The following is a 26,528-nucleotide window of genomic DNA, read 5'->3' on the forward strand; positions in this document are numbered from 1 at the left end:
GCATAAGACATAAAATATGCACTTGCAAAGTTACTTTCTCTAGCGATGGCCTCGATTATTGACATGAATCGACATGAATAATTACATCGTCTTGCTCTCCTGCATAACCATGGCAGCTTGAAAGGTCCTGTAGAGATAGACGTGAAGAGATCATGCGGTTCATGCATAAATATTTGAAGAAAGCCAGCAAAAATGAGGCTATTGATTTGAGTGCCGAGTTAACCAAGCTTACAAACAATGCCACATGCAGGTTAATTATTTTTTTCTTCTAATAGAATAGAATGGAGACATTCTACAGAACTCATTCAAGCCCTCAATCATTAGGCCAACCCTATAATTTTTCTAATTGATTTTATATTTGTTAGCCACTTCTTGTTTTAATTGGCTGTTAGTGAAATATATTTTTTGATGTCCTCTATTAATGAAATCGTTAGTGTTTATGCAGGATGGTGATGAGCACTTCGTGTTCAGAGGAAGATGGAGAAGCTGGGAAGCGTAGGGAGCTCGTGAAGGAGTCGTTTGAATTGGCTGCAAAGTTGTGTTTTGGCGCAGTCCTGGGTCCATTGAAAGTTCTGGGGTTTCGGCTGTATGGAAAACGGGCTAGGGACTTTGAGCAACAAATATGATCCATCGTTTCAAGGAATTCTGATGAGTATTAAAATCTAAAATATTTAAAAATAAAGTTTATAGGTTAGATAATTAGTTTTTTTTAGTTTAAATAATTTTTTTTTTAATCAAGATATTTTATAGCTTGATATTAAAAATTCAGATAGATAGTAATTGATGGTACCTGATAAGCTAAAATAACTAGTAACTAGTCCTTGCAAAATATATATATATATATATATATATATTAAAAGTGTTAATACTGAAGAGACCGTGAATCCTGAGTTTGAAGAATTCATAATACATTTATAGCCCATGAGTATGGAGAGGATGAATTGAAGAGTAATCAACTCAAAAATAATATGTATTGGATCAATATAAAATACTGAGATATCCACATGGATCCTAAAAAAATTCTTAATGGAGAGTTGGGCTTGAAAAAGTTGCTTTAACTTATTAGAAGTAAAAAATAGGTCTAAACGCATTTCATAGGACGAGTTCATTGAGTTAGGCACTTTTTTTAGGGAGTGACTATTAGAAAGAGCCTATAGAGTCGGGCTCCTCCCTTAAAGCAACAACATAAAGTGGGGGCTCCTTCCCTATAGGGAACCCATAGAGTGAGTCTTTTTAGTGTCCCATATACGTTGAATGAGGCTTTTTAAGAAGGGTTTTGGGCCCATTAAACCTAGTCTTTGTGATATTAATATGCAAAGATTTGTAAAAATACCTAGTACAATGAGTTGTTGAATTTTCTTCATATAAAAAGAAGGGTGAAAACCTCAGGTAATAAGTGGCTAGGGGAATGAACTCATGTCAATACTCATACTTAGAAATATTTCTAAAGGTTGAAAGGGTCGAATTCATTTCGATACCTATACTTAGAAATTTTTTGAAGGGACAGAGGGGAAAAGCTCATGAAAGGTGGTGTTATTGCACTCGAGAGATCAATTTCATCCCCTGAATAGTGGTTACATTAGAGTGTGGGAGACATGTGACCTTTCTAGGATGACATTGGATGTTAGAGCCCCTTACTGGAGATGTGAGTTGTTTAGAATGGATAACCCATGGCTTTTCTAATGAGAAAAATCATAAATGAAAGTAACTACATACTTGTAACCATCAAAAAATCCAATAATAGGTCCTCAAACATCATAGTGTATAAGTTTAAAAATCTTATTAGCTCTAAACAAAGAAGGCATAAATAGTGATTTTTTTAAATAACGACATGTATCACAAGTGATGGACTTGGTATCTAAATAAGACATTAAACTAGTATGAACAATTTCAGAGGGATGCGCTAAATATTGATGCCATAAAATTTGACCCAAAAAAAAAAGGAAAGAGCAAAAAACATGAAAATTCTTGATGTTCTAATGATTTCTAGAAATATAATAAAGTCCTTAGAAAAAGAAACCTTTATCGATCATCTTCTTGATGACAAGGTCTTGAAAATAACCTTGTGAGAATAGAATATAACATAATGATTAAGAGTTTAGGTAAGTTTGTCAATAGAAAGCAACTAAAATGAAAAAAAAAAAAAGAGAACATATATAACCATATATTCTACATCTTTAGATAATAATTTAACATTTTCTTTACCCTCAATAGAAACACCTTTTTCCCATTTGCAAAAAAATATATGAGCTGGAGTAGAAATCTTCTTAGAGTGATATAAATTGATCATTTTATTTGTCATGTGATCAATGACATCCAAATCAATGACCCAACAATCATGTATAGTACTAGCGACTAAAACAATTTTGAATGCAATAAAAAAAAACTTCAATATTTTCTCATGATAAATGCACAAAGCTTACCAAGAAACCATTAAACTTACCAGGAAGAGTTGTGGAATTATAATTCCTAGAAATTGACAAACTATAATCACCCTTCTCCTATAAATATGTAACATAATCATTAAAAAGAGCAACTAGATTGGTAGAAAAAATTATCACATCACTAAGTAAAAAATCATCAGAGTAAGCAGTAATATGAGCTTCATGTTCATAATATTTTTGAAATCCCTTCTTCTTTTTAAACTTATGTTTTAGCTTTGAATGAAGAATTCAACATCACATAATTGAATGACCCAAATTATAACAATGTTACCACTTTAAATTTAGTTGTTTCCTTTCATAAGCCTTGTCATTCTTTATCTGTCTATTTAAAATATAAGCATATGTCTATGACAAGGTGATTTTAGGCTCTATATTCATAACTTTCTTGTAGACTTCTTCTTATTGAATTGTAGCATATACACTTGTAAGTGATACAAGATAAAGATTCATAAGAATTTGACTACGAAGATCTTTATAATCTAAACCAAAACAAGATAAAAGTTGGAATATCTTATCTTCCTCTCTTTTTGCAATACTATAACTTCAATAATACGAAGGTGGTATAGTGCGAGTTCACTCCATATACTCTTCAACATTCCAAGCAGTTACACATAGGTCCTGCCATCTCGCTGAAGATTAGAAAAATCCTTTTTTATTTGAAACACTCAAGCAATATTGTTATGATTATCATATATTTCTTTCATTGCCTCCTATAAATCGAATGGAGACTTTGAATAACTAAAAAAATTAGCAATATTATTCTTCATAAAATTGAGCAACTAGAAATACCAAGTTGATCTTTGCATTACCAAACTTTATAGGTTGGTGAAAAAAGGTCAAAAGGTTTAATATAGCCATTAATATTGTTGAGTTTGGACTTTCCTTCAACAGCAATTATCATGACTCTAGACCAAGGAAGATCTAGAGCTCATTTAACAATACAGAACCCAAATGCTGATTTGGATATGGTTCTCCTTTTAAAATGTTGAAAGGTTTATTTATGATATTAACACCACCAGATTTAGGAGTGTCTTCCATAAGACTTTAAATAAAATATAGAACAATAAGAACCAAATCTGATACCATAAAGAAATTTGAAGAAATAGAGCTTGTTTTATTTAAACAATCACAGTCAAGTTTTACACGTACAAAATACAAACTAAATAGAGAAGATAGTAATAACAACCACATCTTTCTCCTACAATCTAAGCATAACAATTGATAATAACTAGTCATTATCATATTTATAAATAAGGTAACGTCAACAATGCTAATCCACAACAACTAATTTACATAACCAACAACAATAATAAAGGCAACAACTTAAGCTTTCTTTTAATTGTTTTCCTGTGGTATACTTCATCCCTCTTATTATTAACATGTAAAGATATGGAAGCAGGGCAAACATACATCCAATAAAAGAGGGAAGATTATTTTTGAAAAAAAGTAAAATCATTAGTTTTAGTGATTCAAATTTTCCATTAAATTTTTAGATATTTGCCCTCGTATTTCTTTTCTTGACATATTTATTATGTTACCATATTTTGGAATAATTATACACATGGATGATAATGGATACTTATGGGTTGGGTTTTTTAATATCCATACCCAAACCCAATCTTAGATTTCTTACCTAAACCTAATTAGGCACAAACCAAATCCAACCCAATTGGGTTTTAGGTATCCATTAGTCATTCATCAAATATCTATGAGATATTCATACTAGACTCGAACTAGAAACAAAACCAAAATTATAATGTGTTATGCATACGATAATTCTTAAATCAAAATAATTGGATCCATTATTTAATCAAATGACCCAAACAAAGTAGTATAAAAATCAATAAAATTTGTATTAATTAAATGTATACAACATATAGAATAACAAAAATAGATAATAGACATCCAAACATTAATATGGTAATTAAGAGGGTACATTTCAAATCTTAGGATAAAAGAAGCAGTAAATACACCAAACTTTAATATTCATTTCTTTCATTCATAATAATGAAACCTCAATAATTTTAGCACCCTAAATTTTCTAAATTGACACCACCAAAACAAAACATCAAGAAAACTGCAAACTTCATGATATATAAAAAAAAAAACCAAAAGCAAATATGTCCCTACGTTTCAAATATGTCCCTAGGGTTTAAAGTTAAAAAAAAGTTATTCTTTATTGGGTTGTTTTATCCATTTGATAAAGTATATTAGAATGAAAAAAAAAATTAAAATAAAAACCAAAAAAAGCTAGAAAACTAGTTTTAAACCTTAAAGTAATTATTCTTTATTAGGTTGTTTTATCCATTTGATAAGGTATATTAGAATGAAAAAAAAAAGAATTAAAATAAAAACCAAAAAGAGCTAGAAAACTAGTTTTAAACCTTAAAGTCACTATATGACTTTGATATAAAAGTTATTTTTGGCTTGTCACTTCAAAAAAAAAGATAGAGAGAAAAAAAGTAGCTGAGAGAGTGAGAGGAACAAAGACAAGGTTGTTCCAAGTGCAAGATTGCATGGAATAAAAAATAAATAATGCTATTAGTGTTGCGACAAGTCTCTTGTTAGCTAGAGATTAGAGAAGAAAGCAATAGAAGGGAAATGTGATAGTGAGACTCTCTAGTCGACTAGAAAAGGTAAATGGGTAACTCTAGTTTTTCTTTAAATATAGAGATAGGTACAAATGCATTTTATTTTTTTAAATTTAAGATTGTATATATCTAGTTTGGGTCAGATTTAGACAATATTTTAGGTCGATAAGGCAATATCTATATCCTATTCAAACTTGACCTTTTTACTTTATATATTACTCGAACCTGAATTGAACTAAATTGGTAAAAACAATTCATATTTATTTGGGTAAATTCATGTTAGTATCCATTTAGTATGGATGAAATTGACAACTCTAATTGTGTATTAAGTTATTGTTTACATGGACTATTTTACTATTTTTAAATTCAATTTTTTATTTAATACTTTTATTAAATATAATATTGATTATTAGAAGAATAGTAATTTGTGCATTAGTACATACCAATGTTTTCTATCATTCTAATCTATGAACCCCTAACTCCATTACTGTATATAAGATATATGATAAGATATATAGTAAGAATAAAAACTTAATAATCAAACACCTGGAAGGGTTTATTCATGCGTCCATTTATTTATTTATTGTTTCTAATAAATGTATGTCTAGATTTATATATAAAATTTTATTTATCATTATACTAAAATTAAAAAGTAAAATAAATAAAAGTTTTCATTTATCGGAGTAATTAGCTAGCTAGTTCTGGAATTTTAATTTCATCTAAATCTTTTTATTGTTTTTTTTCTCTCTTTTTTGTTTTTATTGTTTTTTCCTCTTTTTTGTTTTAAATCACAAAATTATACTTTCTATACTAAAAATCTTGGAATGAAAAACTTCTTGTTCATTGTTCATATATGAACGATAAAAATGCCTATTTCTTGAATAATGAAGGAGGTGGCTTTTTTTTGTCATTCTTTTCTCAATTTTATTTTTACATATTATAAATTATTTTGATTTATCTTTATAAATTATTTTAATTTGTTTTCTCTGAATTTATTATAATCTCAAATAAATATTTTAACATTTAATTTATGATTAATTTTATGAGCATTTATTTTTATTAAATCACAAGACTACACTTTTTATACTAAAAATCTTGAGAGTAAAATACACCTCCTTCATTGTTGATATATGAAAAATAAAAAAATGTTCCTCTTTTTTTTTTTATGAATAGTGAAGCAGATGATTATATCTTTTTTATATATAAATTTTTATTCTTTTTTTCTCATCATTTTTTTTCTCAATTTCACCTTCAATATTTTTTTGATTTTGAATTCATCTACATAAATTATTTTAGTTTATTTTCTATAAAATTATTGCAATATTAAATAAATATTTTCATATTTGATTTGTAATTAACTTTACAAGTGTTAATTTTTGTTATTGTATATGAAGTAAAAAGTAGTTATAAAAAATAAAATAGAGATCCTAAACCACCAAAGTTCATTACTCATATTGCAAATTTAATAAATTAAGTTATGAAACTGGGATGAATCTAATATTTCATTATCCCTTAATATTAAAAAAATAATTATTTTGAATTTTTTTTAAATTAAATTACATTTAGATTTCAATTATTCAAGTTATCTTTGAGTATTCTAAACCAATTAAATCATGTTATAACAACTTTAATTTAATTTAATTCTAAAGTATACACTCCTGCATGTACAGAGTGAGGTGGAAAGAACACAGGGTTCGCACTCCATGCATGTTCACATTTGATGTGATCCTGCGCAATTATTATTGGACTAACATTTAATTAATCTAACATATGATGACTTTTAAAATAAGAGTATGATTGAAATTTGGAAATTTGGTAGTTTTTCAAATATTTTACGTCATGCGGAGGCCTTCATTTTTATTTTTTTTAATTCCTGGTGAATGGATCATAATGGGTGTCGGCCCATAAATGCATTTCTATTCATTACGCTCTTAACATCTTTAGCAAATAAAGTTAAATAAAATCATCTCTCAAATCGCATTCGACTTCTCAAGCTGTGTGGACGGACCACACCATATTTATTCTCAAGCTGTGTGGCTTGAGTGGATTCAGTCTCGTATTGTTAAGTGCTGAGAAATTTATATTTATATCATGCTCAAATCTTATTAGTGTCTGTTTAGAATTAAGATTGAATTTATTTTTCATTATAATTTGATTTTTTTATTTTAAATTAATTTTTTTAATATTTTTTAATCATTTTAATATGTTAATGTTAAAAATTAATATTAAAAATAAAAAAATATTATTTTCATATATTTTTAAATAAAAAATATTTTAAAAATATCTTTAACCACGATTGGAGGATGGATTACACTTGCAAAGGTATGCGTTGGTTTACTAATATAAGATACCCATATATCCATTTATATATTAGTTAAAATTAATTTTTTTAAATGACATTAAAAACACAGTATACATCATATTTAGTAGGATAAGTTTCCATGAGTGGTTGCTTAAAAAAGAATTTGCAATATTATTTAATAATTAATTTTTAATCCTACGGAAAAAGGAGCATCCCATCTGATGCTCGGAGAACACAGACTTCGACAAGTGAACGGGTTTCAGGTCCACTAAAGAATAGCATGCCTTCAGTTTTATTCCAATTTGGGCTGGAAGGAGAATTCCCTCTTAGCCCAATGGTGGCCTTTGAATGAATGACTGAAATCCGCTGCCATTGCAGGGTGTGCTTGATTGGCGCTTTTGATTTTTTTTTTTTGGGTTATTGGATAAAAAAAGGTTTAAGAAAATATTTGTAATAGTATTTGGTTAAAATTGTTACGAGACAAATTTTTATATGTAAATAAAAAAATAGGTTCTTACAATGAAAAAAATCATATTTTAGTTTTAAAAAAAATTAAAGTTTAAAACATAATTTTATATGGTGTTCGTTATAAAAAGAAAAAAAGATTATTTACCTAATTGCGGTGATCTTTTATTATTTATTTCTCTCTTGATAAATGTCTTTCATTAGCTTTTATATTCCAACTACCTCTATGCTATAAAACTCCTATAAAATGTATGGTCGGTCATTGGAATTTTTAAAATATAATTTTGATTTTAATATCATAATAAAATAAATTTCTAGTATGATTATGAAAACTAGGTAAAATCCAAAAACAATTTTTGTTTAATCTTCCCACGATATATTGAAATGAAAAAGGATGGGGGATTTGAATAAAAAACTAAAGAAACAAAATTTTAAAAATAAAAATAATAAATTGATATGTCGTTAATTCTATTCAAGGGTCCACACATTTATTTCTATAAATTTATTGATTATTAAAATACTATCATATTTTTTTAAGTCAAGCAAATAAATTCGATATCCCTTAAAGTTAAGGAAAATAGATAAGATTACAAGTAAATTAATTAGATAAAACTCTCTAATCAATTTCTTACCATTAAATGAATTTAATATTGAGAGCAATTCTTATTTACTCGACATTAGTCTTAGGAGTAAAGTTAATGAAATTATTTTAAGCAAATATTTAAAAACTTGATAATTTAACTTAGTTTATTTTTCCTTAATAAATTAAGATGAGAGTTGTAGCAATTAAATTAATTCTTTTGCTTCTAATTCTAGTCCCTAACAACAATTATGGATTGAAAAAAACTAAAAAGCATACATGCTATCTCAAAATAATTTAATATAAGCTTAAATAACAATCAATAGCATAATCCTAAATAAGAAAAAATAAATACTTGAATATGAAAGAATTACAAAATTAAGGTTACCCTTCGTAACTCGCTAATGAAGATGATGTGTATTCCTTTTAAACCAAAATTAGAAATTTGTTCGTAGTTGCTAAAAAAATGATAAAAATAGAGAAAAAAAGAATGTTGCAGAGCTCTTATTTCAATCATGTTCTGCTATATTTATTCTCTCTCTTGGATGCTAAATTTCTTTAGAATTCTTAAGCTAATTAAAAGTCCTTGAGCTACTTAATTCCTTCCTTCTTTATCCAATCCTTAAGGTTAGTTAAATTCCTCAGAATTTGTGTTCAAAATGGACTTTGCTATTGTTAGGACTCTGTTATTGTCACAACTCTACTATAATTCTAATTCTGATGCAACTTAGATTTTATTTCTGACTTGGATTTTTTCAATATTTGACCATCCCAGCTATATTCTTTCATTTATAACATGCTGGAGACTTGATCTATACCTTTATTAGGTCATAAGACATATCATTTTCATGTCAGACTCTCAATCATATTGGGATGCTCTACACCATTAGTTTTCTCATTAGATCAAGAGAACAATCCAATCCTTCAGATTGCGTCTAAATGTTTGCCTTCAAAATGATTTTATCTGACCTGGAATCCTTCATAAAAATTATAGTTTTAAATGTGTAGATAAGTTTGAGATTTTAAATAATATGATTTTGACTTTCAAGGACAAAGATATGCCATTTTGAATTTTGAATATATAGTGTGTAAGTAGAGAATCCTGCTACACGTAATATATCGGCCTGATTTTGCAGGTCTAATTAGAAGTTCAAACAAACTCGAATTTTTGTCTATAATACCTTCTTGGAAAGCTTGATATATGCACTTTAACTTTGATTCAATCCACATTCATATTGTGAAATTATATCTTGGTGAAAAACTTATCACAAGAAGTAAGGTCTGCAACATAAAATATAGAAATTCTTATCTTTTAATAATTAATTCACAAAGTTTTTTAGGCATGCCAAAATCATATAAATAACTTTCAATAAGCTCAAATAATCTCAAAATACATTAAAAAGCATAGTGTAAAGAAATAAAAACATATATGTATATATGTATATTTTGCACTATCAATATAATTAGCACTAGCTTTTTAGGTCTTTTGCCTAGTAATTTGCTTATAAATTATATTTTGAGGCTTTACTTAGCAATTTTAAACTATTTAATTAAGAAGGGTTCTTAGAATATATATTTACTTGATATGTTTTTCATGTTCCGCTATGGGTCAAATGTTTTTTAATCTAAAAAAAGTGCTAAGTTAAAAAAATTCAAGTCTCAAGTTATAGGTTCAAATGAAAATTTAAATAATATTAAAAAACAACAATAAATAAAATTGATAAAAAGAACACCAAAAAATAAAAATAAAAAATCATCTTGAAAAAGGTGAAAAAAACAAGAAAACTCATGTGAAACTTCTAAACATAGTCTAATTTTAAAAACTTGCAACTCTTTAAATCATGGACTCAAGTTGAATCAAGAAGCTAAACTGTCAACCAATTTAATTTTAAATAATAAAATTATAAAAAATATTAATAGAAAGACTTGCAAAAATGATAAAAAGAATAAGAATAAAATTTGAGAGAAAAACAACTAAGAAGGATGATATTTGAAAAAAATAATCTCAAATTAAAAAATAGCAATTAAAAAAATAAGTAAAAATTTAAAAGATTAAAAAATTATAGGAGATTAAATTGAAAAACATTTGAAATTTGATAGATTATTTATATATTAAAATTAATAAAAAAACAAAAAAAACCCCAAGAAAACTCAAGTGAACCTCCTAATCCTAATCTAATCTTTAAAACCTGCAACTTGTGAAATTTTGGACATGGATTTAATCAAGAAACTTAACTCTTAGTAAATTTAATTTTAAAAGATGAAATCGAATAAAAAATATTAATAAAAAAACATGTAGTGAAAAAAATAGCATAAAAAAGAATGGAGATAAAGTTTGATAGAAAAAAACCCTGAAGAGGATAAAATTGAAAAAAATAAAAATGATCCAAAAAAATATATTGCAATTAAAATAATGGGGACCAAATTTAAAAGATTAAAAAATCATAGGGGTTGAAATTAAAAATATTTATAATTTAATAGATTATTTATAAATTAAAAAATAACAGGGGTTGAAATAGAAATAAATTCTTGAGTGCTAATCCAACAAAATCAAAACACAAAAAATAACAAAAAAAAGGATAAACAAATAAGAAAATATCAGTTTACAAACAGGGAAAAAAAAAAAAAACAAAGCAAACTCGACGAACCTCTTAAATTTTGTCTAATATCTAAAAGTCACAACATGTGAAATCTTTGACCCAAATCCAATTAAAAAATCTAATTCCTAACCAATTCAATAAATAAAATAGTGAGGATCAAACTAAATAGAAAAAACAAAAAAAAATACTATAATTTAAAAAGTTTATAAAATGATGCCAAATAAAATAAACAACAATTATAAGAACAAGTGCTAAATTTTAAAGATAAAAAAAAAACATTTAAATGAATAGAGGCCAAATATTAAAGATTAAAAAAATTATAAGGGTGAAATTAAAAAATATTTGTAAAAATCAAGCAAATCCGGACAAATATCATAAACCTGGTCAAATTTTAAAAATTCATAACTTGTGAAATCTTAGATCCGGTTCCAATCAAGATGTTTATTATGAGCCAATTTAAATATATAAAATTTTAAAAGTTGTCAAAGCAAAAGAATAAGGATTAAATTTTATAAAAAAAGGGTGAATCATAAATAACATCATTTATAATTTAGAATAAAAACTTGTTAAGGCTAAAAAATGACAATTAAAAGAAGAGAGATTAAATTTAATTGGAAAAAAAAAGTAAAGAAGGGTGAAATCGTAAAACAAAATCAATTGAAAAAATGATTCCACATAAAAAATAACAATCAAAATAATGATGATCAAATTCAATAAATTATACAAGATAAAAAAATTCATAATAAAAAGAAAAACAACCAAATCTAAAAAACCAACAAAATAAAGGGTTGTTCTTGAATTTTTAAGGGGGAAGCTGTGAAAATCGAGGCAGGGAAAGAGAGAAGAAGAGAGAATAAATGGTTGTTGGTGTCAAAGCGCTTAAAATATTGGCAAATACTCCATCTCATCTTATTTGGGATACCGAGACCTTTCAAATACCACCTGAAAAGGCATCGTTTTATGATTGGACAATCTATTATGCGCCGCCCGAATAATAAAAGAGTTTTCCACACGCTCACGCATGTTGTATATGTACTAATATTTTTTTAAATTATATCTATGAACACTTTTAAAAATTACAATAAAAATAATATAAAATGACAAAAAAAACTCATAAATGAAAGTTCAATTGGTTTTGTTTTTAAGAGCAACAACATACTTGCACTGTTCTAAAAATTAAAATATAAAATATCTATAAATAATAAGTATTTAATTATTTTATTTTAAAGTTAAATTAATAATTTTATTATACAAAATAAAACAAAATTATCAAACTAACCCATATAATGTTTTTAAATTATATTATAATAAAAGACAATTTTACTCCTAAGCTTAGTGCATTTCCGATAAACATCATAATTGTAGCATAATAACTTTCTTAGCGAATTTATTTTTATTTTTTAATGTGAATCAATGACAGTCAAACGTGACAAAAACATAAAGAATTATGACAGAGTTTAGCCTGCGCTACCAGCTTACACGGTCTTGCATTAATTCCGAATATAAATATTTTTTATTCCCGTCAAAGTGCTGATTTCGCCGTTAACTATGATTACCTTTTACTGAATAATGTTGAACGTGTACATTTAAGAGGCGTTTGAAGTTGAGGTTTAATTGATATTTTTATTTAAATTATTTTTTAAAATTATTTTTGATAAGTTGATATTAAAAATAAATTTTAAAAATATTATTTTAATGTATTTTAAAAAACAAACAACATAATATACTAAAAAAGCACCCCTTAATTTGTCCTAAATTATTTCAGGACTGGATTTCCTTGCTATAATTCATAGAAATATAAGATAACCACAGCGTGCTTCCGTGTCCATTTCTCAGATTAAACATGTGCTTGCATGTATTCAAAGAGAATATTAACGATAATTTTTATCACCCAACAGCTTGATTTCTTTGCACGAGCCCTAAAGAGAAAAAACAAATGCATGCTGGTGAAGGCCAGGTTTAAACTAAAAATTACTTGTATAACAGCGATGATTACATTAGTTAAAAAAACTTTAAAAATAAATAAGATATATTTATTAATTATATTTTACAAAATAAAAATTATCTTCATTTAATAAAAAATTCTAAATACAAAACCAAGATTGCCCGACACCTTATTTATCACACATGCATATTAAATAGTAATAAAATATTTTTTTAAATATTTTATTTACAACTGTTTTCAAAATCATCATTTTAACTCAAACTCACTGATCCATGGTAATGATGCAAAGAGATGTGCGACATAAAAGATAAAATAAAATTCAAGGGGTGGACCTGGAACAAATTTCCATCCACGGCATTCCAAAAATTCCACGAAAAACGCATAACAAAGCATACTGACATCGGTTTTCTTCAGATGATACAGTCAAATCGCAGAAAAGAGAAAAAAGGGCCTGGCGGCGTTAAGGACTTCACTTTCAGCAGTGGAGAAGTTACCTGGAATGTCCGTGGATGATGCAGGACACTAATTGTAACGTCAAACTTACATTGCGATAATTATTTATTGGAATCTTTTCTACTCTGACCATGAGAGGAGAGGAGGTTCTTCAGCTAAACAAAGCTGCAACCTTGATACAGTTTACCAGGTATACAGTTTCTATTCATCTTAGATGTTAATTAGATTTGTGATTACACAGCACCCCACGTGCCAATTTTTTTTTAATTTGGGAAAAAAGATATTTATATGAATGTCGTATCTTATGCATGAAGCATGAAGAATTAGATCGTGCTTAATCAGTATTGTATCAGTTGGATGGCCTGGATTTCTCAGCAAACGACTGGACTCGTTAAATCTCGATAAAATTAACAACTTCTTGATGGGTTAAGTTCAAATTTTATTTTGAGAGGGACAGATTGACAAGAAAGGATAGGAGAGGAGACCAACTTAATATGTGTGTGGACGGGCCTTCGTAGCTTCGGCGGATGATTTTGGAGAGCAGCAGTGCATGAATATTTAGGTCATCGCGTGTATGATTATTTTTAAAGCTAACCAATGAAAATCTTGAAACCTTCTATTCTATTGGATAAACTTTCATCAAACAAATCCTTAAGATTGTGTTTGAATAGTGTTCTATCTCTTATCAAGTGCAGATGTTTGATTAGTGTTCTATCATAGACCAGCTTTGGCTTTACTATAATAAATCAAGCCAGGGCTGGTCTATGATGCAGTATGTATATTTATATATAATTTTACGGTAGAATAATACCAGCTCTTAAACCGCTGAAAGTCAGATTCCGCGTTCAAAATTGACTAGATTTCCCAATCCAAAGAAAAAGGATCTGACTATTTCCATTTTTTTTTTAAAAATATGCAGTCGTCTTGATGATCATCAAAATACTGTCAGTAGAAAATATAATCGACTGGAAGAACAAAACAAAACTTCTTTTGTTTGCAATTCGAAGGAAATTTACATTTTTTCGACTTTTCCAAAATAGTTAACTATATATGTTTATCTGTATTTACGTATGTTTATATATAAGAATGAAGTGTATTTATCATTTTTACTGCTCGGAAAGCATTGTTTGAATTGGGAACGACAGTATGAAAGGGGAAAATCTCTTTAAGTCGTCAAAATAGTTTTGTTTCCTCATTGCTAGTAATTGTATTGGACATTTTACTCAATGCTGGTAAAACTATTTTGTTTAAATAATTCTGTTTTCTATTTTTACGTAAAAAATAGGTCATTTTATTAATTTTCACTGTATATATATAATAGTTTAAAAACTGGATACATGTTCTTGTGCGTTCAGAAAAAAGAAAAAACCTGGAATACTAAAAGTAATTCCTGATAATCTATTAAGAAAAACTAAAATTTAAATGAACACTAAGTTCAGTTTCATTCACGTAGGATAGTTTAGATTATTTAGCCCAGCAAAAATTACTTACATATTTAGTTCCTTTTGTCATCGAACGTATGCATTGACTAATACAAAGCCCCTACTCATTCAAACTCGATTTCAACAAATTCATATTGATGACTTCTTCTTCTTCTTTTTTTTTTTAAAAAAAAAAATCCTCAGAAAATGATTCCCTGAAATGAAACCTAGTGAGAGGTTAGTTATAAATGCATAACTCTAGTTCAGAACGATATACTCGCCATTTGCTAGCCAGCTTTTTCTAGTCAAATGGCTGCCATGACTGCCATTCAGTATGTCATTGCCCTCTTTGTCCTCTGGTTTATCACCGTCTTTCTTCAATACATTTTCAAGAGACCCGGCAAGAAACCTGCCGGTTATTGCCCCCCTCCAAGCCCACCAACACTTCCTTTGATCGGTCACCTCCATTTACTAACCCCAGTAGCATACAAAGGCTTCCATGCTCTCAACAACAAATATGGCCCTCTCCTCTATCTCCGTTTGGCCACGTATCCTGCTGTTCTTGTCTCATCAGCTCCAGTGGCCACCGAGATCTTCAAGGCACAAGATGTCCATTTTGCCTCTAGAATAAAATCCCCCTTTGAGGATAATTTACTATTTGGAAGCTCAACAAGCTTTTTCAATGCCCCATATGGGGATTACTGGAAATTCATGAAGAAGATTTGCATGACAGAATTGTTGGGGAGCAGCCAGATGAAGAAGTTAAAGAATGTTAGGCATGAAGAAGTTGTGAGATTTTTGTCTAAAATGTTGGAGATAGGTAAAAAAAATGATGTTGCCGATTTGAGTGCTGAGGTATTAACAGTAGCAAACAACGCTACTTGCAGGATGATCATGAGTGCTAGGTGTTCAGGGGAAGATAATCAGGCTGATCAGTGTAGAGGGCTGGTGAGTGAATCCTTTGATCTCGCTGCAAAGCTTGCTGTATGTAACTTGTTTGGTCCCTTGAAAAGGATAGGTATTTGGTTCTTAAGAAAGAAAATTGCTGATGTGCCCAAAAGGTATGATGAATTGTTTGAGAACATCTTGGTAGAGCATGAGGAAAAAGCAAAGAGAGGAGGTCCACACATGGAGAATAAAGACGTGATGGATATTCTCTTGGAAGTTTATCACGATAAAAATGCTGAAATGAGGATAACCAGGAAGCAAATGAAGACTTTCTTTCTGGTAATTATTCTCTCATCCCTTTCCCTTCTTCATTAATTTACAAATCTTTCTTGTAATTATACATGTTGGGATGATTTGTCAAGAATAAACTGTCTTAATAAATATCCCTTTTAATTCTTTTCTCAGGATCTTTTCACTGGAGGTACGAGTACTACAGCAGATGCCATACTATGGATCTTAGGGGAGCTTGTCAACCATCCTGCATCGTTCAAGAAGCTGAGAGAGGAGATAGATTCAGTTGTGGGGACAGAGAGGCTTGTAGATGAAGCAGATATCCCAAATCTGCCCTATTTTCAAGCATGTGTGAAGGAGGCAATGAGACTACATCCACCAGTGCCTTTATTTGATAGAGTATGCCGTGAAGATTGCAAACTTGCAGGACATGACATCCCCAAAGGAATTACAATGATAATGAATGCATACTCTATCATGAGGGATCCGAAGATATGGGATAACCCCAACGACTTCATTCCAGAGAGGTTCTTGACAGAACACGACAACACCAAGGGGCAAAACCTACAGATTTACGTCCCTTTTGGCGGGGGAAGGAGAATGTGCCCTGGGACCAACATGTCCTCAAGTTTGATCAATTGCAGTGTTTCAGCTATGGTTCAATGTTTTGATTGGAAGGTGGTTGGAGGAGATGGCCCAGATGGATCAAAAGTTAACATGGACACTAAAGCAGGTGTGACTATGAGCTTGGATAAACCATTCATGTCCACTCCTGTTCTCCACCGCAATTTATTTTCTGCCTGAATCCCTAAAGAAGAATCTCTCAATTTATGCATTTGTTCTTCCTATCTATAAACGTTGGCTTATCTAATTCTAGCAATCTACTCTCAAAACAAATCACACTTCTCGGTGGCAGGCAATGCATGCTTCTGATGTGTTTTTTTACCCCTTGTTTTTCATAAGTAGTTAGGACAGGAACCAAAACCTGTTCTCTATCCCTTCCTTTATGAGATGTGGTCGTTTTTAGTGCATTTAACGTGTCCATACGTTTGTTAAATAATGTGCTACACACACGTGTACACTTCAATTATAAAGAGAAAATAATAGTATTGGCACGTTCCTCCAGATGATGAGTATTTGGCACGTTGATGGATGATTTCTATCATTTTTTTCTATTATTGTTTTATCTTGTAATTTCACCATCTAATTAAGACGACGGATCAACAGTCAATAAAATTTCCGTACCTTATTAAATTTATCTACATGAGAAATTATGATCGATATGTTATTAATTATTTCATCTCATTTTTTATACTAAATATGAAAAAAAAAATCATATTTAAACATAACCAATTAAATTGATGATTTGGGTGAATTTAATAATTTATTTTAGATGGGGAAAAAAGTTCATCTAATGTTTATAAAACTATATCGATGTAAAATTCACATGAGAAATTTGGACAGCCCTACCCCACTAGAGGGGTTTTGATGGAATATTTAGAATCCAAAAATTATTCATATGTAATTTCACCCTATAGAATTAAAAAAATTTAACAATCACTTTTAATTATCATTTCTTCGTTTCCATTTATCAACTTTTTTTATTAGATTATGAAATACCATTCATCTTAAAATATATATATTACAAAAATTAATTAGATTATGAAGCATACATATACCATTCATTTTCAAATATATATTTTGATTTTTTTCAAATAAATTGAAGTTATTCATTTCACATTGCATTACCTGAAGATTTTAAAATATTGACAGGATATTCCGTTATTATAAACACACTAATTCTACTGGTGTAAAAATCACCGATGGATTTATCGATAAAAACATGTTGTCAGGAAATATCTTGTTGTTGATATCATATCTATTGATAATTTTATTAGTAATTTTTATATCGATGGATATAATGACAAATTATTGTTGTTAGTCCCTAAAAGGAGGCCGACCAATATCTGTTGTCAAATTTGTTGGTGAATATTACTGATGGAATTTTGACGGATAGTTTTATTGGCAGTATGCCTATCTCACTGATAGTTGTCGTTAGTCCCTAAAAGGAGGCCGACCAATATCTGTTGTCAAATTTGTTGGCGAATATTACTGATGGAATTTTGACGGATAGTTTTATTGGCAGTATGGTTGTCTCACCAATGGTTTTGTTAATAAAACACCGATGATATATTTTATCAATGATTCTGTTAGGGTGAATCACCTAGAGATAGAAATAATACCCCATTTTATAAATACAAGAGGGGTGGTGTTTTCAAAAAGAGAGGTTCTCAAGGTTAGTTTATTGATATGCTTATTAGGGAAGGACATTTAGGCAATGTACTTGCCAGGTTGTTGGCAAGCTACGATTTTCACATCAGCAATGCATATGTTATTAGGGACTTCATCCTTGAGGATCTGAGACAACCTAATTTTTTTTTAGGGTCTTTGGTAGGAACATGAAATAGACTCCTATGGGATCCCCTCTCTTGAGCACCTCTAGTAGGAGAAGTGGGCATGCCTCTGCATGAGGATCTTTAATAATGGTATGACATCCTCCCGAACCTAGGCCCTAATCTAATGGACCAATATCCCTTGTTGCTCTTTTCATGTTCTAGCCAAAACTTGAAATCTTCATAAAAAACTGGAGTACTTCTCTTTCTTGAACTAGGCCTGATGTTTTTGAGCTTTATTGATTCTTATTGAAAAAAAAAGATCATTTAAAAACATTTTATGTCATCATATATCCTGAGAAGGATGTTCAAAGACTACATTAAGTTTTGGTCATCATTTCATTCCCTAAGAAAAACCTTATACCCATGAAAAGAAGCCATATGGATTTAAGGATCCAACGATGCTAGGACGGACATATAAAGATTCAAGGGAAAGATAAAAAGGGTTTTCCCTACTATGGGCATATGTTTTTTTCTAATTTTCACAGAGAATACCCAAGGATTTGGTGAGCTACTAATGAATTAGCATTTATTTATTTATGTTTATTTGTTTTAAACTACTCTCCAAATGACTAACTATAAAAAAGTTAAGACCCATTATTCTTGGACTGAGCTCAGATGCTTATGAGTATGGTGAGTTGTCAGACCCATCATTTATATGCTCACTAAGTGCTAAACCTAGACATATGTGGGTTTGATGAATTGTTAGGCTCATCGCTCTTGAGTTCAGTCAAGCACTGAGCCTAAATGCCCTTGATAATCATAAATATTTTATTTTGATAGAAGTGTAAATAAAAAATATTGTATCATGATGGAATAAAAAATTAAATATATTTTATCTTGATAGAACATGTCAACCTATCCCCTGTAAGAAATAGAAGTACATAAGGGACTATATAAGAAGAAAGAAAAAATGATCGCACTAATTTTAGTTTTTTCTCTCTAGTTACAAGAACTAATCTATCTTAAAAGTTTTTTTTTTTTAAAGTATAATTGATCTCTCTTTTAAAAGTTTTTTTTTCTAAAAGTATAATTGATCTCTCTTTGAATCAATACTAATTTAATTATTAGAGAGTCTTTAAATAAATAAAGAGAATCTTTTGTAAGTAACAATGATGATCTACCTACAATTTCATCACAAAAGGGTAATTTAGATTACTAAAACCAAGATATTAATAACTTTAAACTAGGCCTAAGCCCGACCTTGAAGCCATGGGATAAAACATGACCTCATTAGTTTTCTTGGCATTTTGTTTTTGGATTTTTTCTATAATGTTCTTGCTATATTCAATAATTTTGTTTGCATTATGATTGGAAATGGATGATTCTTAGTCACAATCCTTATATTTTGTTTGTTTACTGGTTGGTTTGTTAGTTCAGTGCTGCCATGCATGGTTAAGTTCTTGATTTTCTTTTATTTTTTTTTAATTGGGTTTTATGCCTTCTTCAACTCATAAGACATGAAGAAGAATGTGTTGCTAGGTCCCCTTTGCATTTTGTCTAAATCTTTCTATGTTGTATTTTAACTAGTTTTAGTCAATTTTCTCTGCATTGCAGTTGTCCATGGATGATTCTCCATCATGATTGCTTATATTTTGTTTGTTTGCTGGCTTGTGGATTGGTTTTACCATGCTTTGCTTCTTGCTTTTTGTTTTGACTTTTTGGGTTGTGCTGCCTCCTTCAACTTTTATCACATGAACATTGATGTAATTAATAGTTTCCTTGGCATTTTCTATGCTGTATTTTAACATTTTTCGTTAATTTCATTTGCATTCCAATTGAAGAAGGATGATTCTTTGACATGCTTGCTTATATGTCGTTTGTTTTCTGGGAGGTAGGCTTGTCAAGTGCTGTCATGCCCAGTTTCTTCATTTTTATTTCTAGGGGGACAAGTACCTGGGTTTATACCCGTTGATTGCTTTGTTCTTTGTTTACAAATATATATTTTTGTTGTCATGTGGTTATGTTACGCTGTTTTATATATATATATATATGTTAGGAATTAAGATATCCAGATCAGCGTGTATATTTGGAATTCTTGTGCTTATATTTATAGAAATTTTCTCATATAAAAATAAGATAATTTTTTACACAAAAACATGGCTAAAACAACTTATAAACAGTAAGATTTCATCTCAAAATTAAAAAAGAAACATATTCTTGAGCCCAAGATTTTTATCATTAGACCAACCTTTGAGGTTGATTTTTTTTGTTTGATTAACTTAAATATTTAGACTAGTTTATACATATTTTAATTAATTTTATAAATTTTAAAATTAATAAATATATAAATATTTTGTGATTCTAAAATTTATAAAACTTGAACTAATATTTTTAAAAAAATTAAATTTAAAACCCAACAAATTAAATTATGATCTTAATAAAGGATAATTTTGTGTACATTTTTGCATGTAATGTTATGGTGTTGCCAAACGGACCAAATACATGTCCCCTGCATGAAAACGTTGCTTCAGACTCTGAGCCCAAAGTTATATCCCCTCAAATACTCATCTATTAACCAGTATAAAAGCATCACACACACACATTTACAAAATATTTCCCTCGCACATGTTAGTATCACGATTCCTTCAACAGGGTTCAATCCCCGCCGAAGATGGCAAGAATGTGCATGCAAAAAACAGGTGGAGTAGGGCATCTGTAATTTCCACACCAAACAAATTAAGAAAAGAAAGGGAATGGCTTGCAGTACTAGAAACAAATAACAAGTGGAGGGCATTTGTAATTTTATAATCTAGGCATGTTTTAAAGCTGGGCTGGTGCCTTGCCAGGCGTGGAGGCGTCTTTGAGTCCTCAGGCTACGGAAACACTAGGGGATGATTTTTTTAGCTCAGAAAATACATCTAGAGGTCGTAGTTTCCATGATAAAATAGGGAAAGTAGATTATTTACATCTAGTTTGCTACTTGTTAAGGCTTTAATTTCGTGAGTTATCAAAAAATTATCATTCTTTGGTGTAAATAATTTAAAAAATCATATAATAATATAGAAATTTACTTTTTTATGTCCATAGAATACTGAAAACTTTTTCCAACTCATTTCCATAGATGATCGAACATTGAAAAAAAAATTCATTTGTCAAAATTATTTTCATAATTTATTAATAAGAGATATCCCATGAGGTCGCTTATTTTCTTTATTTATTATTTTTTTAAAAATCAAAAGTTTAGTCTCCAACGTATTATCCTTAATTTTTATTAATTAAATTTCAAATATTTTAATTCTATTAATTTTGCTAATGATAGAACAGTCTCACTCTCCCCTTCATTCATTTATAGTTACTGGTAAAAAAAAATTTGAGTACATAGACAACGATAATATTTTTTAAAAGGTAAAAAAATATGATAATTGAGTCATATGATAATATTTTTTAAAAGGTAAAAAAAATGTTTAAAAATCCACAATCATTTCAATGTAAATGTTACCTATCACAAAAAGAACTTTATGAGATGACACGAATCCAATTATAAAAACGTGAATGATAATATTAGAAAAATCATATAAATTGCTAGAGCAATGTTCTAGAAAAGCAAACCACCTAACAAAACAAAATAAAATGAAGAAAAATTAATACTAAAAGGTTTCAAGACATCATAAAAGATGGGGGTAATAATATATGGAGAGCCAACTTCAAGTTTTCTTCTATTTATTTTAGGCCGTCGCCGTTACCTATTCCCTGTTTTGAATCTTAATAGTTCACTATTCTTATAGTCGGTCCACACATTTCTTTATTCGAGATCATAATTTGTGCGAGTACATTGAGTAAGGCCACCGTGTTCAAGTGAAGAACAATTAGCAGACCTCCTATGCAAATAAATAAATCAATAAATAAATAAAACAGACATCCTATGCCCCACTTGGATACAATAACTTACGTTGTTGTTTCTTTACTTTAATTTTGATTTGTTATTCCAAGTGTGGACAGAGGAAGCGCTGCTTTGTTGTCGAAATTTTTGTGTGGTTAGGATTTAAAAAAATATACATATATTAAAAAACTATTTTTAAAAAATTTATTTTTAACATCAATATATTAAAATAATTAAAAATATATAAATAAAGTTTAAAAACAAGTTACAAGTGCAACCCAAACAGCCATCAAATAAGCAGCTTTCACTTGCATTACAAGGGGATGGAAACAAATACCAGGCCCCCTCCTCGTGCACGTGGTTACCGTTTTAATTGATAAATGGCAAATCTGCCTTAATTATTCCTTCTTCTTCTTTTTTCATGTTTTTTATTTTTATAATAAAGAAGCTCTCCTCCTGAGGACCCTTTGGATTGTATATGTCATAAAGATGTCTGATCCACTTAAATGGAGATATTAGATAGGAAGTAATATTCAATTGTTTGTGTTGAATTTAAGAAAGGAAGCTTGTACCACTTAATACACACACCCACACACACCCACCCACGCTCAAAGTGTTTATAATATGGGGTTTTCTACGAGTTGTGTATTTCTACAAATTCTTTCTTGGATTCTGTCTCTCAAGAACATTTCATCTATTTTGTTGGTTAAGATACATTTAATAATTATTTACTTGTTTAGTGAATAAAAATGGATTAATGACATGTTTTACTCCTATACTTTTAGTCTTTAATTATAATCTTCCATGTAAACTTTTTTTATATCTAGATTCTACTCTACTATTGAGTTTTTTCTTTTCTTTTTTTTTTCTCTCAATTATGTTGAATCATGTAATATGTGTCCAATATATGCATTGGTTGATAAAATCATTACTTTAAAACAAATATATATAGAAAAGGACAAAAATGAATAACAAACATAAACCTATGAAAATTTATTATAAAATTAAAACAGAAAGAACTTAGTTACCTATATACTCCTTTTTTAAATATTTAATATTATTTTAATAAATACCAAAAAAATATTAGCATCTAAGGAGAAATTTGTTATGAAATTTGAGCTCATAATTCTTATCATTTAGTGGACATGAGAGCTTAAAAGTCATATTTTCCTGGTAGCATTTAATTTTTTTATGTGTCAAAAAGGAAAAAAATATCACATATTTATCATAAAAATATATATATAACTTATCAAAATCTCGTAGTACAATAAGATTCCTAGAGCTACGTGTACTTAAACTGAGTGTTTGGCTTAGATTGAAGAGATTGGATCTAACAACTTGCCATACCTATTTATTTTTTAGTTCAATGCTTGATTCGATCCAATGATATTGCGTTTGGTAGTTTATTAGACTTGTACATGTTTAGACACAACACTTGGATGGATCCAAGGATGTTAGATCTAATAGCTTGCAATACTTGTACATGTTTAGGTTCAGCGCATAACTGAGTCTAAAAATGCTGAGTCTGGTAACTCGCCAGACTTACACATGCTTAGGCTTAACACTTGGTTGAGACCAAGAATACATCTCTTCGAATCTATATATATTTGAGTTTAGTATTTAATTGAGATCATGGATGTTAAATTATCATCCTTATTCTGATTCCTTTAAAATGAGGATTCAAATAAAAATAAAGCATGGTGTTCCATCATTGAAAAAATTTCATTTGATAGGAAAACAATAATAAATATGAGTTAGTATTTTTTATAAAAAAAATTGTGTTTGTTAGTTTAATTATTTATTCTTTTTTATTTTTTATTGTACATTATAGCCTTTTAATTTCTATTTTAAATATTTTTTATGCATATACTTTTTAATATTTGTAACTAAACTCTCACCTTTGTTAATTTGATGATAAATTTTTGTTGGTTTAGATTTTTTTAATTAAAATATTCTTTATTCTTTATTTTTCTTTATATATAGTTTTATTTTTCAAGTCATGATCTTATTTAGTGTATATATTTTCTTACATGTATTATTTGATTTAATGGAACTCAACAGAAGGAAAGAAATCTTAATGAAATACATAATAGAATGGTAGTATTCATAAAAAGAATAAAATTACATAAGGGAAAAATACATAAAGGAATAAGAGAATAGGAGCAAAACATGTTATTAATTTATTTTAATTAGTTAAATACATAAATGATAGACTTGTTATTTTTTTACCAATAAAAATAGAAGAAAGGGATTAAACTTTAACATTTGTAATCCTTCCTTCAAGGACAGAGTCCATAAAAATTTTCTAGAATAATCTATAAAAATGCAAAAGTTAAAAGGTAAAAAAACTCTATTAACCTATAATTATCCATCACATGATCCTTACCTTGAAAATCTTGCAATACACTGAGAAGTTGAATCCCACTTCAACTGTTTTTCTTGCATTTTAATAAAATATCTCAAATTAATATCTAAATCTTTTTAATCTATTTATCACTTTTAATAATTTACATGATCAAATATCTTCATAAATAAATCTAGATATATTTTTTTATTTTTTATTTCAATTTATATATAGTAGCATTTTTTTACATTAACATTAAATGTCTAAATGCCTTTATTTCTCATTAATGATTTTTATTGTTCTTATAACTTAATTTTTTATTGATGATTTTCAATGTTTAAATGATTTAATTTTTCATTGATAAATTCCACACAACAATTCAAGCCAAGTTTAACATGGTACATGTTACCATGTTCAAGCTAATCCTTTCATTTGCTATAATTATAATTTTAGCCAGAAAGCTTTTGCCATCTTTTAAAAAAAATTTCTTCATTAAACATTTCATCCTCAAAAATTTTAAATACAATTAACTCAAATCATCTTTTATATAAAGATGATACATACACAATTTCTTCAAAATATCATAATTATTTTCTTCTCATCAAAATCAACTTATAATCAATCCCATAACTTATCAAACACATGATGTGTAATTAATTTAAACCACTCTTTACATAAAAAATGTATATATCAAACCTTTCAAAACATAAGTAAAATAATCTCACATATTGTTAAATCAATTTACAATAAAAATTATACATTAAATTTATCATTATTTCTTTCGATTTACATCAACTCTAGCACACAAATTCTATAATTAATTTTACATATATAACCTTTCAAAACACATCTATAATGGTTCCACATATCATAAATTAATTTACAAAGATTCTAATCACAATTACATACTTAATTCATCATTATCACATATAATTTACATAATTTCCAGCACTAATTATACATCTCAAATCTTCTAAAATACACTAAAAATGACCCAACACATCACAATTTAATTTATAAATATTCACACAATTTATCAAACAAATAGTATGTAATTAACTCAATTCATCCTTTATCTAAGGAATATACAAACCCAATATTGAATCAATTTCAAATGCAAATAAAATTAATTAAGTCTTAATAATCCACCTTTAGTAAGTCTACATTTATTGCTGGAAAACATCTTAAAAACTGTTTTTTACAACTAGGGACCAAAATGCAATTTTCTTAAAATTAAAGGTCAAGTCGTTTTTTTTTACAAAATTGAAGGACTAAATTGAAAATATTATAAATCAATGACTAAACCGAATTTCATCATACTTAATCCCACAATCAGTTTTGCCCAAATTTCCAGGATAAGTTGCAAGGGTCAAATCATAATTTTTTAAAGTTTTAAGGACTAAATTATAATTTTTATAAATCAATGATCAAAATAAAATTTGATCATCTTCAACCACAAACCTTTTTTTTTTTTATATATATATATATAGAATGTTCCAGCAAAGGTTTCTTCACAACTCATAAGATTACTTACTAAAAATATATTAATTAATTAAATTCAATCTCAAATAATTATTCTTAATAATCCACTCAAATCAACCAATTTAACCATTACCCATAACAATCATCAATCAATTTTAAGAACAAAAAATTTAAATCTTTAGAAACCCCTATAAAATCAACATCATATTTATCAATCATATCACAACTCATTTTTACTTTAACACTTAATTCCTTTATCATCTATCTCTCAACTTTTTTTTTTTCATTTTTTGCTCCATCTCTTTCTATTCCTCTCACTTATGGTTTTCTCTTTGTAATCTAGATCTTTTTATTTTTTGTTTGACCTTACACCCACACATGTATAAGATTATCATACCCCTAATCATTGATACTTATAATAATGCGCGCATGGGCACTATTGTATT

The 26,528-nt window shown here is 28.4% G+C and overlaps 1 protein-coding gene across 1 annotated transcript; it reads left to right on the forward strand.

Annotated features, from left to right (window-relative positions):
• The first annotated feature begins 15,041 nt into the window (after positions 1-15,041).
• LOC105126024 (cytochrome P450 705A5-like) lies at positions 15,042-17,105 on the forward strand. The gene is made up of 2 exons (XM_011026737.1): positions 15,042-16,028; positions 16,155-17,105. Exons 1-2 carry the CDS (start codon positions 15,111-15,113, stop codon positions 16,782-16,784), a joined length of 1,548 nt encoding a protein of 515 aa, XP_011025039.1. The 5' UTR covers positions 15,042-15,110; the 3' UTR covers positions 16,785-17,105.
• The last annotated feature ends 9,423 nt before the right edge of the window (positions 17,106-26,528 follow it).

Source organism: Populus euphratica, unplaced genomic scaffold, assembly GCF_000495115.2.
Source record: "Populus euphratica unplaced genomic scaffold, PopEup_1.0 scaffold44.1, whole genome shotgun sequence".
Classification (NCBI taxonomy): Eukaryota; Viridiplantae; Streptophyta; class Magnoliopsida; order Malpighiales; family Salicaceae; genus Populus; species Populus euphratica.